The 13,607-nt window shown below is 35.7% G+C and overlaps 1 protein-coding gene across 1 annotated transcript in view; it reads left to right on the forward strand.

The window, feature by feature from the left end:
• LOC308430187 (arylacetamide deacetylase-like 2) overlaps positions 1-11,491 on the forward strand; it is a gene marked incomplete at its 3' end in the record, with an annotated part of 89,924 nt that extends 78,433 nt beyond the window's left edge. Inside the window, exon 4 of the mRNA XM_080929319.1 lies at positions 10,889-11,491. Coding sequence (XP_080785445.1) covers positions 10,889-11,491 — 603 coding nt within the window. The remainder of the gene's footprint in view (positions 1-10,888) is intronic.
• Between the last annotated feature and the right edge of the window lie 2,116 nt (positions 11,492-13,607).

Raw genomic sequence — 13,607 nt, forward strand, 5'->3', positions numbered from 1 at the left:
GCAAAAGAAGCTACGTTTGAATTACTTTTATACTGCTATCTCTGAAGTTTACCTTAAACAAGTACTTGGGATGTGGCTTTATTGTGTAATGCTAAGGACAGCATTTAAAATCCTACATTCTAAGGGGTTGAAGGAAGGTTCTGAGCATTGATCCCAGGGCTATGTGTTTGCCAGGCAAATCCTCTACCAAGGACTGTGCAACCTTCTCTTTGAAATGTGCTTCAAAACACGTTTTGATTAGATTCCATGAACTGGTCTGTAGTTTGTGCAGATGTTCAACTTGTGAGCCGCCCACCCCAGCAAATCAAAAACTATGTATTAGAAAATTGTAATGATCACTCTATCATTCCCTGCCATTGTTAGGTTAAATACAACAAATACATTGATTTTCTCTATTCATTTCATTACAAGATTTTGTTGTTGTTGCTCATACTTACTGGATCTATGTAGAAGACCTAAAAGAGTTTCCTTTTTTTTTTTTTTTTTTGGATAATTGTAGCTGAGCGGTGTATTAGTAAATATTCTCCTCTAACACTAAATATTCAACAAGAAGCACATACAGGGAAGGACTTATCCTGGCTCCTGGAAAATAAGTGCATCATGCAGCAAAGTCATGACAGTGGTAGTTGATTATGGCTGTGGCTTGGGAGTGTGAGGCTGCTTGCTTGTTCCCAAGTTGAGAAGTCTGGGGACATGATTTCTGGTACCCATTCAACTGATGTGGAGGTACCTCCATATTCAGAATAAATCTTTATTCATAAATTCCTTCTGAAATATCATCATAGCCACTCCCAAAAATGTGCTTCAATTTCCATCTTCTACATGATTCTAAATATAGGCCAGTCGATATTGATGAATAACCATGACAATGTGGTAAATATCTATATTGACATAAATTACCTCAGAGAACATATAATACTTAGAATTCCTACTGTAATATAATTATGTCACCACATATTAGAATTATTGCTGAGTATTGCTAAATAATCACTATTGAATAGGTAATATTCTGAAAGAAAATCTCAATGCAATAGATAATTCAAATCCTACAAATGCTTTTGTAGAACAAAATGAATGTTCTGTACCCTTTTATTATTTAAACTGTTTTCTTCAAATAAATTATATATATTCTCAAAGTCTGCATTTATTAATTTTACTCAGTCTTTAATTTTTAATATTAATATTACTTTCCAATTAATATGTAGTATTCTTCAAGACTAAATAATTTCAGGAAACTATCCTCCTTTCAAACTATTATAAAATCTCAATGAAATGCCATCTTCTTTAAACTAAAAATATTCAACAAATGTTCTTGAATCATTTTAATGTTTTGTTACAACTTTATTTTGTAAAGAGAGATACATGTACAGATTTTTAAAAGCATTTTGGCATAAAACTATATGAACATACTTTTGTTAGTACTTGATTCTTTTAAAGGTTTGAGAGCATGCATTGTGTAAATATACCTCAATTTTTGTATCCATTCATCATCTACTGAAGGACTTCTGTGTTCTTTCCAGTTTCCGGCTATTATAATTAGGGCTGCTATGAAGATTGTGTTGCATGTGTTCTTATTGTATGTTGGAGCATCTCTGGGGTATATTGATTCTTTGGGGTCTAACTTCTGGAGTTCTTGAGTTCTTTGTGTTTATAGGATATTAGACCTCTATCAGATTGCAAGGTTATCAGTGACAAAAAAAGCTCTGAAATAGGTCATAGCACTCAAAGAGAAAAACATAAGTAGACATATTAGAATACATAAAATATGTGTTTTGTTGTGTAAATAAATATAAGAAAAGTATTTCATTTATTAAGTTCAAAAACAATTATGTTATAACATGGAGAAACATTGTTTACCTCTTTCATAGTGTGTGTGTGTGTGTGTGTGTTTGCATGCTTAAATTCTTAATCATATTCATGATCTTATTTTATATACAGATTATATATCTTTTATTAATCATGAAGTATAATATTTTGCTGCATAAGTGAAATGTATATGCAATGTAGGACTCTCGGGTATCTATTTGATATGTTTACTTTCCTAATTTGTTTTATAGAATATTTTCCTTTCACATTCAAAATTACATTACATAACAGGAAAAAGCATATTAATAGTTGAAACATTCCTAAAAAGAATTCTCCTGGGCCTTGCATATGAAGCATACCTGTCACAGATTTTAATCCAAGGCAGAACATCTCAGAAAGATCACCTGCTGGTTATTAGCTTGTCCTGTGATGGCTCCTGACATTTAGGGATAATATATTTAAACATTTAACAATGCTGGTTTTGCTAGATCCATATAGAAACATACATATAACAAATTAATAATAAATAAATGTTGCAAAGTTTTTGGAGTAGTAAGATTATAAAAAACACATAGGCAAAGATGATAAGGAGCATGTGGCAGAATACTGAACAAGAAAACACTACATAGAGTTACCACAGGGACTCCTCTCTGCTTTACTGAGATGCTGAAACACACACTGCTCCTATTGATGCCATGTTCTTCTACTCTACTCTGTGTAACCTATGTAACCTTTGTGTTAGCATTACCCAAGCTATCTTTACATTTTGTCGTACTACTGAAGTTCTGTTAGGATGCCTGTAAAAAAAAGTCTAAAACTAAGTCAAACAATTTAATTAACCATATTTATTGTAGAACTTTTTACAAGATCATACTTTTTCTAGTTGAGGAGACAGGAGTCAACCTCAGAAGTGAACTGTTTTTCCATGCAAGGTTGTAGTATCAGGGTAATAGGACAGAAACTCTCAAAGATTGTACGGAGTGCAAAGACAACTGCTGATTCTGTTGTAATCATGAGGCATTTCCCACAAAGTCTGGGTTGGTGTCACAAAAGACTGTCACATATGAAATGATTAAATGAAGCAGAGATTTGGCCACCAAAACTCATTTCAATGCTTAGAGAGTCAGATGGTTTGGACAAGGTTAGACCCTGTGACCCATCTGACTTACCAAGGTTAAAACATTTACTGCTATTCCTCATCAGGAGTTCAGTGTCCTGGATAAATGTGGGCAATGAAAAACCTTCAGTATTTGTCTTCTTCAGTAAAAATAGACCTTGAAATTGTCACAATATGGCAGTATCTCTATAGATGACTTGGCATAGAATATTCTGAAAATATTTTAGTGCACAGAGAAATACTAATTTGCAGTTTATATTGGAAATATAGATATTAATAATGTGTGTGATGGCTTTTTTCCAAAAAGATTTTAGTCATACATTTTATTTTTGTTTTGTATTTTTTGAGAGGTGTTTGCATTCATATATATATATTTTTTTTTTTTAACCCAGATAAAGTTTTCCATTCGGCCCACGTTAGGCTTGAACTTGTTATTTATCCCAGGGTTATCCTGAACTCCTGATCTTCATTCCTCCACTTTCTAAGTGCTAGAATTATAAGTCATCAAGCCAAACCGAACATATTGACTTAAAATAAGACTTGCAGGCTGAGATGGCACTCAAGCATTAAGGTATGAGTTTGATGCCTGGAACCCACATGGTAGAAGGAGAGAACCAACTCTCATAGATTCTCTTATAATTTCATGTACTCCTTGGCATGTGCACATGCACACAGGTGCACACACATGCACATGTGCGTGCAGACATTAGTACATTTTAAAATGCGATTTTTCTTTTTTTCTTAAACTTAATTTTAAAAAAGCAAGATAATAGAAAAAATTAAAACATTATTGGATAAATGTATACATACAATTGTGTCAGTGCTTGGCTTTTTTTTCCCCTTTTTTTTTAAGGTTTGATGCTCTGCATTAAGGTCTTACTAGTTACAATGAGCAAAAAGTACATGTAAAACAGAGGTAACACGGAATTAGTCAACGTTTTCTTGGTGTGTAAGGATTGAGTATGATTTTTTTTGTTTGTTTTTTGTTTTGTTTTTTTTTGTTGTTGTTTTTTTCTTGAACTTCAAACAGTCTGTGAGTTGTTTCTGGGGCAGTCCGAGCCTCTGGGGTTAGCATTCCACTATCAGTGACTGCATATTATGTCTGTTCTTTTGTGACTGGGTTATCTCACTCAGGATGATATTCTCTAGATGCAGCCATTTTCTTAAGAATTTGGTTAAGTCATTGTTTCTGATGCCTGAGTAGTACTCCATTGTGTAAATGTACCACAATTTTTGTATCCATTCATCTTCTGAAGGACATCTGGGTTCTTTCCAGCTTCTGGCTATTATAAATAGAGCTGCTATGAACATTGTGGTGCATATAACTTTGTTGTGTATTAAAGTGTCTCTGGGGTATATGCCCAGAAGTGAAATAGCTGGATCTTCAGGTAGTACTATGTCCAATTTTCTGAGGAATAGCCAGACTGATTTCCAGAGTGGTTGTTTCAGTTTACAACCCCACCAACAATGGAGAAGTGTTCTTCTTTCTCTCAAACCTTGCAAGCATCTGCTGTCATCTGAGTTTTGGATCTTGGCCAATCTGACTGGTGTAAGGTGGGATCTCAGGGTTGTTTTGATTTGTATTTCCATGATGGCTAAGGATGTCAAGCACTTCCATAGATGTTTTGCAGCCATATGACATCTCTCAATTGAGAACATTTTGTTTAGCTCTGTACCCCATTTTTTAAATAGGGTTGTTTGGTTCTCTGGTGTCTAGCTTTTTGAGTTCTTTGTATACCTTGGATATTAGGCCTCTATCTGATGTGGAGTTGGTAAAGATCTTTTCCCATTCTGTTCGCTGCCATTTTGTTTTCTAGACAATGTCTTTAGCCTTACAAAAACTTTGCAATCTTATTAAGTCCCAGTTGTTAATCTTTGACCTTAGAGCTTGAGCCATTGGTGTTTTGTTCAGAAAATGTTATCCTGTGACTATGTGTTCTAAGGTTTTCCCTACATTCTCATCTAATAGTTTCAGTGTACATGGTTTAATGTGGAAATCTTTTATCCACTTGCACTTGAGCTTTGTACAAGGAGATAAGAAAGGGTCTATTTTCATTCTTCTGCATGCTGGGTGCCAGTTGGAACAGCACCATTTGTTAAATAGGCTGTCCTTTTTCCAAAGAATTTTTACAGCTCCTTTGTCAAAAATTAGGTGACCATATATGTGAGGGCTCATTTCTGGATCTTCTATTCTATTCCATTGATCCATGTGCCTATTTCTGTACCAGTACCATGCAGTTTTCAGCACAATTGCCTTGTAATATAGCTTGAGGTCAGGGATAGTGATTCCCGAAGATGTTTTCTTTTTGTTGAGGATGGATTTCACTATTCTAGGTCTTTTGTTATTCCAGATGAAATTGCACATTGATCTTTCTAACTCAATGAAGAACTGGTTTGGAATTTTGATGGGGATTTCATTGAATCTGTAGATTGCTTTTGGTAGGATGGCCATTTTTAAAATGTTGATTCTTCCAATCCATGAGCATCGGAGATCTTTCCATTTTCTGAGATCTTCCTCAATTTCCTTCTTTAGAGGTTTGAAGTTCTTGTCATACAGGTCCTTCACTTGCATAGTTAGAGTCACACCAAGGTATTTCATATTGTTTGTGACTATTGTGAACGGTATCTTTTCCCTAATTTCTTTCTCCACATGTTTGTCCTTTGAATAGGAAGGCTACTGATTTGTTTGAATTAATTTTGTATGCAGCCACTTTGCAGAACTTGTTTATCAGCTGTAGGATTTCTCTGGTGCAATTTTTGGGGTCACTTAAATTCACTATCATGTCATCTGCAAAGAATTATGTTTTTACTTCTTCTTTTCTGATTTGTATCCCCTTGATCTCCTTATGCTGTCTAATTGCTCCAGACAGGGCTTCCAGTACTATGTTGAATAGGTAGGGGGAGGGTGGGCAGCCTTATTGAGTCACTGGATTAGTGGGATTGCTTCAACTTTCCCACCATTAAGTTGATGTTGGCTATTGGTTTGCTGTATATTGCTTTTATTATGTTCAGGTATAGACCTTGGATTCCTGTTTTTTCCAAGACTTTTAACATGAAGGGGTGCTAAATTTTGTCAAATGCTTTCTCAGCATCTAGTGAGATGACCATGTGATTTTTTTCATTGAGTTTGTTTATATGATGGATTACATTGATGGATTTCCTTATATTAAACCATCCCTGCATCCCAGGGATGAAGCCTACTTGATCATGGTGAATGATCATTTTGATGTGTTCTTGGATTCGGTTTGCAAGGATTTTGTTCAGTATTTTTGCATCAATGTTCATAAGTGAGATTGGTCTGGAGTTCTCTTTCCTCCCAGGGTTTTTGTGTGGTTTAGGAACAAGGGTTATTGTAGCCTCAAAAAATGAGTTAGGTTGTATTCCATCTGATTTTACCTTGTGGAATAGTTTGGAGAGTATTGGTGTTATGTCCACAATAAATGTCTGATAAAATTCTGCACTGAACCCGTCTGGACCTGGTCTTTTTTTGGATGGGAGGCATTTGATGACTTCTATTTCTTTCGGTATTATTGGATTATTTAGATGGTTTACCTGGTCCTGGTATAACATTAGCATCTTGTATCTGTCTAGAAATTTATCTATTTCCTCCAGATTTTCCAACTTTGTGGAGTATAGGCTTTTGTAGTAGGATCTGAGGATTTCATGAATTTCCTCAGTGTCAGTTGTTATGTCTCCACTCTCCTTTCTGATTTTGTTAATTTGGATACTCTCTCTTTGTCCTCTAGTTTTTCTGGCTAGAAGTTTATCAATCTTGTTGATATTCTGAAAGAACCAGCTTTTTGTTTTGTTGATTCTTTTGATGGTTCTTTTTGTTTCTATTTGGTCTATTTCTGCCCTAATTTTGATTATTTCTTGCTGTCTACTCCTCTTGGGTGTATCTGCTTCCTTTTGTTCTAGAGGTTTTAGCTTTGCTGTCAAGTTGCCCATGTATTCTCTCTCCAGTTTCTTTTTAGAATCCCTCAGGGATATGAGTTTTCCTCTCAGTACTGCGTTTATTGCATCCCATAGGTTTGGTTATGTTGTGTTTTCATTTTCATTATATTCTAGAAAATCCTTGATTTCTTTCTTTATATCTTCTTTGACCCTGCTATAGTATAACAGAGCATTGTTTAGTTTCCATGTGTATGTAAGCTTTTTGTTGTCTTTGTTGTTGTTAAAGACCAGCCTTAGACCATGTTGATCTGAGAGGATGCATGGGAGTATTTCAATCTTCTTATATCGATTTAGGCTCGTTCTGTGTCCAATTATGTGGTCAATTTTCTAGAAGGTGCTGAGAAGAAGGTTTATTCTTTTACTTTAGGATTATATGTTCTGTAGATATCTATTAACTCCAGTTGGTTTGTAGTCTCTGCTAGTTTTACAGTGTCCTTGTTCAGTTTCTCTTTCCATGATCTGTCCATTGGTAAGAGTTGGGTATAAAGTCTCCCACTATTATTGTGTGAGGTGAAATGTATTTTTTGAGCTTTAGTAGGTTTACTTTTATGAATGTGGGTGCTTTTGTATTTGGAGCATATATGTTAAGGATGGAGAGTTCCTCCTGACAGATTTCCCCTGTAATGAGTAAAAAGTGTCCTTCTTTATTTTTTTTGATAACTTTTGGTTGGAAATTTATTTTATTTCATATTAAAATAGCCACTCCAGCTTGCTTTTTGGGGCCATTTGCTTGGAAGGTTTTTTCACAACCTTTTACTCTGAGATAGTGTCTGTCTTTGTCTCTGAGATGAGTTTCCTGTATGCAGCAAAATGATTTATTTTGTTTATGTATCCAGTCTGATAGCCTATGTCTCTTTATCGGGGAGTTGAGAACATTTATGTTAATAGATATCAAGGAATAGTGGATTCTGTTTCCTGCTACTATTGCTTTTTTAGGTTTAGTTGTGTCTGTGTCTCTTTCTTCTTTTGGTTTTCTTGCTTAGAAGTTTTCTTGTTTTTACGAGGATGTAGTTCCCCTCATTCTATTGGGTTCCCACCTATAATTTGTTGTAGTGCTGGATTTGTGGTCAGATATTGTGTAAATTTAGATTTGTCTTGAAATATCTTTGTCTCTCCATCGATGGTGATGGATAATTTTGCTAGGTATAGCAGCTTGGGCTTGCTCTTGTGCTCTCTTAGTGTGTGCATGATGTCTGTCCAGGCTCTTTTATCTTTCATAGTCTCTGTTGAGAAATCAGATGTGATTCTGATTGGTCTGCCTTTATATGTTACCTGACTTTTTCCCCTTACTGCTTTTAGTATTCTTTCTTTGCTTTGGGCACTTGGTGTTTTGACTATTATATTTTGGGAGGAATTTCTTTTCTGGTCCAACCTATTTGGAGTTCTGAAGGCTTCTTTTATGCTTGTGATCATCTCATTTTTAAGGGTAGGGAAGTTTTCCTTCTACAATTTTGTTGAAGATATTTACTGTTCCTCTTAGTCGATATTCTTCTCCCTCTTCTATTCCTATTATCCTTAGGTTTGGTCTTCTTATTCTGTCCTGGATCTCCTGGACATTTTGGGTGTGGAGATTTTTGGTCTTTGCATCTTCTCTGGCTGTTTTGTCTATGTTTACAATATTGTCTTCGTCCCCTGAGATTCTCTCTTCCACCTCTTGTAGTCTATTGGAAATGCTTGCTTCTGTGACTCCTGATTCCTTTTTTAGGTGTTCTACCTCTAGGGTTATCTCTTTTAGTGTTTTCTTTATTGTGTCAATTTCCGTTTTAAATTCTTTCTTCCATTCCTTCATCTCTTTGGTTCTGTTTTCCTCTAGTTCTTTGAGTTGAGTGATTTTTTTGTTTTCTCTTTAAAAGCTTCTGATTCTTTTTGCTTTTCCTCCCGTTCTTGTGTAAGGATCTCTATCATTGTCTTGAGGTATGATTTTAGGTCTGCGTCTCCTTTTTCTGGAGTGTTTGGCATTCCAATGTTTGCCGTGATGGGAGAGCTGGGTACTGGTGTTGCCAGGTTGTCTTGGTTTTCCTGGGATATGCTCTTTCGCTTTCCTCTTGCCATCTTGTTGTCAGTGATATGTTCTTGCCTTTCCCTTGTACCTGGTCTGTGTCCCTGAATCTCCACTGGTCCAGGTGGTGGATGGTCTGAGCCCTTTTCTGGGCTCCAAATCCGCCGGGTGGGAACATAGGTCCCAATTCTGGTTTCCTGGTCCCTGGATTAGGCAGGGCAGGGGCGTGCTTTCTGTGCACACTTGGCAGAAATCTCTCTGCCTCTTGGCTGCTCGGATCTTCTACTCACCAGGCCTTAGCCTTTGCGAACTCTAGTCATAAATTTTAAACGTAATTACTTAGTGGTAAAAACATGTATTACCAACATAAGAGTTTTCAATAACTACTGAGAGCTATTGTTTTTTATTTTTACTACTTTAATTACCAAAGCCTTCATTTAATGTCTACATTTTAGAATTTACATGTTTGCGTGATTATACAAAGGTGCGTTTGCACTAGCATGTGCATTTTCAAGTGTGTGCTCATGAATGTAGAAGCCAGAAGTTGACACTGGGTATCTCCATCTTTCTCTATCTGAGGTTTGAAACTGGGTTTCTCACTGAGCCTCGAGCACACTGAGAAGTGTAGATTGACCACATAGTTAATTTCAGAAATTTCCTGGTGTCAGCCTTACCCACACAGTGCTGGGGAGACAGGTACATTCTTCATGCCCAGTTTTTGTCTGTCCCTCTGTACTCACGTCAGCAACTACTTTACTGACTAAACTATCTGCTCTTAGTAATTTCTCATTATTATTCTCTATATCGATATAAAATTAAAAAGTTAAATTAAGGTTTAATCTGTTGTTTCTCAAGTAAAATCATGTGTGGGAATGCGCTGGGGACAGCATGTCTGCCACAAAGGAATTAGCTATCACATGGATTTACCTCATTTTTTATTATGCTTGCAACTGTATTTTCGACTAATCGAAGATTAGTAGTTTACTTATAAAATTTTCATTCCAAAGCAATCGTGAAGAATAAAGACCATGGAAATATGTCTTAGAGATTTTTGTCTTCCTGAACTTGGAGAAACTCCCTTCCACTATGCTGCAATTTGGATTAGGTGAGGTGGTTAGCCTTGTGGTGTGTTAATGAGGTTTCATGGAACTCTGTTGTTTCATGTAAGTCCTTTATAAGTTTATGGCCTTGGAGCACTTTACATAGATTAGAATTTCCCAAAGATTGGCAGCAGATGCTGTCACTGTTGCAGAAATACTGTAGGAGCTGGTGCTATTGAAGTTCTCATGATCACAGTTAAAGTTTAGTTTCACTGCTATGTACAAGAAGAAAATAATGTAGCTGCAGACTCATGGTTCCTCTTATATCTGTATTTTTCTGATCTTCTGGTTTTCATAAATTATTCTCTATATTGTCTATCAAACCATCCTATATTTATAAATATTAAATGTTTTTTGAGCATGCCAAGTTCTATTAGTCTTTTCTTTATATGAAATATTGCCATTTTTATTTCATTACATTTGCAGATTTTGCACATTATATTGCTCAGGTAAAATATTCATTTAGTGAAACAAGACAGGATAATACATGGTTATTACTATAGCAATTGGGAGACAGAAAGAAGAAAAACTTTTCCAGCAAACCCCTGAGATGTTCAACAAGATTTTATTTAAACAAACAAACAAAAAACCCACCTTAGATGAATTTCAAAAATAAACAAATATAAAAAATCCAATATCCTAAGTAAACACCTTGACATCATCACCAAGTTGCTCCTAATCATGGTTTTGTTTGTTTGTCATGTGTGAATAAATGTGTGTATAACTGAGTATATTTTTTTGATATATGGATGATAATGGAATGACACTCTCATGTTTCTAAACTAATGATAAAATTAATGAGAAAATTCGATAGAGTTTCAGAAAAATTTATTTACTTTTAGTTACTAATATAAAATTGCAAGTCCTTCTGTTTGAAAACTATTGATTCATTTGACTTTATTATATTTTTAGCTACAGAATGATCCAAATTTCAAAGATAGAATTAAAGCACAAGCCTTGATGTATCCAGCCCTACAGACGCTTGACACTTATCTACCATCTCATCAAGAGTATCAGCACGGTCCAATTATAACCAGGGAGATATTAATTAAGATGGCATGTCTATATGTGACTGAAGATAAAGTTCTACCTGAGGCTGCACTGAGAAATGAGCATATGCATATAGAGTCAAGACACCTGTTCAAGTTTGTTAACTGGAGTGACTTCCTTCCTGAGAAGTATAAAAAGAACCATGTTTACACTGAACCAGTTCTTGGAAAATTGAATGTTTCCTATCCAGTACTTGTGGATAGCAGGTTGTCCCCTTTGCTAGTCAATGACTCCCAGTTACAGAGTTTGCCATTAACATACATTGTCACTTGTGAACATGATCTCTTAAGAGATGATAGTCTCATTTACATCTCACGGCTTAGAAAAGTTGGTGTCCGAGTGACTCATGAGCATATGGAGAAGGGAGTGCATGGCGCCCTGTCATTCACCAGGGCTCCAGTGTTTTTAAATTTAGGATTTAAAATAAGAGATAAGTATATTAATTGGTTAAAAGAAAATCTATAAGTCAATAAAGAATAAAGCTGGATAATCAATAAAGAAATCTGACAGTATTTTTTCGAACTATTATATGATGAATGGGCAAAAAATTAAAAGTCTTAAAGATAAAGCAACATTTCAATTTGAATAAGGATTGCTACATATGCTTGAGAAAGTTACTACATTTATTCAATATTAGGATGTTGCTACAATGAGGATACTTATTCCAATGTCTGTTTTAATTACAATTTGCTGTATAAAATGTACTTTGAGTATTCAAAAATGGCAGAACAGTGAGAAAATATTTGTTTGGTTACATGAAACGTCTTTGAGATTCATTGCAGTCATAAGCCAAATTCTGAATGTATTGCATGCAAAAATAAAATAAAATAAAAATGGAGTGGGCAGGCACATTATTCTGCAGAGGCCAGTGGCAGAGAAGCAGTCAGGTAGACAGATCTCTGTGAGTTCAATACCAGATTGTTCTATGTAGCTAGTTCTGGGTCAGCAACTGCTGTTTACTGACACGTAGTTGCAAATACTGAATAAAAATAAGAGTAAAAGTAAAAGAGACCATGAATGAGGAAAAGCGCAATAAGGTACCATTTTAATGATGTAAGTATTGACTAAGCATCGCACTGTACTCTGTTATAGTTTTTCCATCATGTGCTCTGTATATATTACCATAATCTGCATGTGGTAAATTAAGTTAGTTGTTCTTTTTACTCCTTTTTCATGAAATTTATGTTCTGATTTTCATAAGAACAATTTGAATACGGGAAAAAGTTTTCTTGATCATGAACGGTTTCTAAAGGTTCAACATTTGTGTTTTATAAATTTGTAAGAACAAACTTGATGGAATCCCGTGTGGATTGTTCTTATCGTGGGATAGCACCTTTTAATATATAATCATACCAAGCCAACAATAGACTGAAGGCATAATTATTTGTAATATACTTTTGAATTTTTGTAATGAAGCATGGTACACATAGAGAGTGCATATTCAGAGTTATGGGAATTAATGATTTTTAGACATATTTCCTTCCCTGTGATGTTAGAACACATATCAACACATAAACACAAATCACCCAATAAGTAGCTGCATTTACAGTCGGACACACTGAAATTAATGTTTTAATTTCTGATATCCTGATGATTGTATTGCTTATATATGGTTGACATATTTGGTGCTTATTTCCTAATGCTGAATAAACTATTGAAATAAAAATTAAGTATGTCTTGGGAATTTAATGGTTCTCTAATTTTCATTTCCAAACATATTTTCAATAATATTTTCCTGCAATTGAGATATTTTGTATACCTTGAGTATGTTAATTTCATTGGTGTATTATACTTCACCACATGAGTCTTTTTTGCTATTCGGATGCTAAACTATGGCAAGAACATCAGCAATTGTGGCCAAGAGTGTTTCTTTGCTGTTGTCTGTGAAGCCAATAACATCATAAGTAAAATCACTCTATTTGTTTCTTTTGCTAAACAGAAAGAATATTGTTCAAATGCTCCCTTTGGCAGCACATATATTAAAACTGGAATGACAGAGAGAAGATTAGCATGGCCCATGTACAAGGATGAAATGCAAATTTGTGAAGCTTTCCATATTTTTTTTCAAAGAATAATAGATGAAAAGCTCCAGACCTGGAACAGCAGAGATCCAGGAACACAGGCCTAGTGAGGCTGTGCTGTGAGTAACCAAAGCACAGAGAGGGCTAGGCAGAAAACCCTGTCCTCCAGTTCAGCAGAGCTGGAACTCTGGCAAAGGAACTCTGGATCCATCCGGAAAGCCCGTAGGTACAGACCAAAGACCTGGGCTCCATGGTACCTGGAAAAGCAGAGATCCAGGGACACAGGCCTGGTGAGACTGTGCCATGAGTAACCAAAGAACAGAGAGGGCTAAGCTGCATGCACAGAAAACGCAGCCCTCCAGTTCAGTAGAACCTGAACTTTGGCATAGAGTTTCAGGAACTACCCAAAAAAGCTCTGGCTTAAAGTCTAGACATACAGACCTAAAGTAAGGCACAGGCCCTTGTCTGTGGGAGCTGGGGATTGCCTGGGAAAGGCAGTGATATAAGTTCAACACTATAGACCCTCTTACACCTGGACCAGAGGGGAGTTTGCACATAGG

Source organism: Micromys minutus (genome assembly GCF_963924665.1).
Source record: "Micromys minutus genome assembly, chromosome: 15".
In the NCBI taxonomy this organism is placed as follows: domain Eukaryota; kingdom Metazoa; phylum Chordata; class Mammalia; order Rodentia; family Muridae; genus Micromys; species Micromys minutus.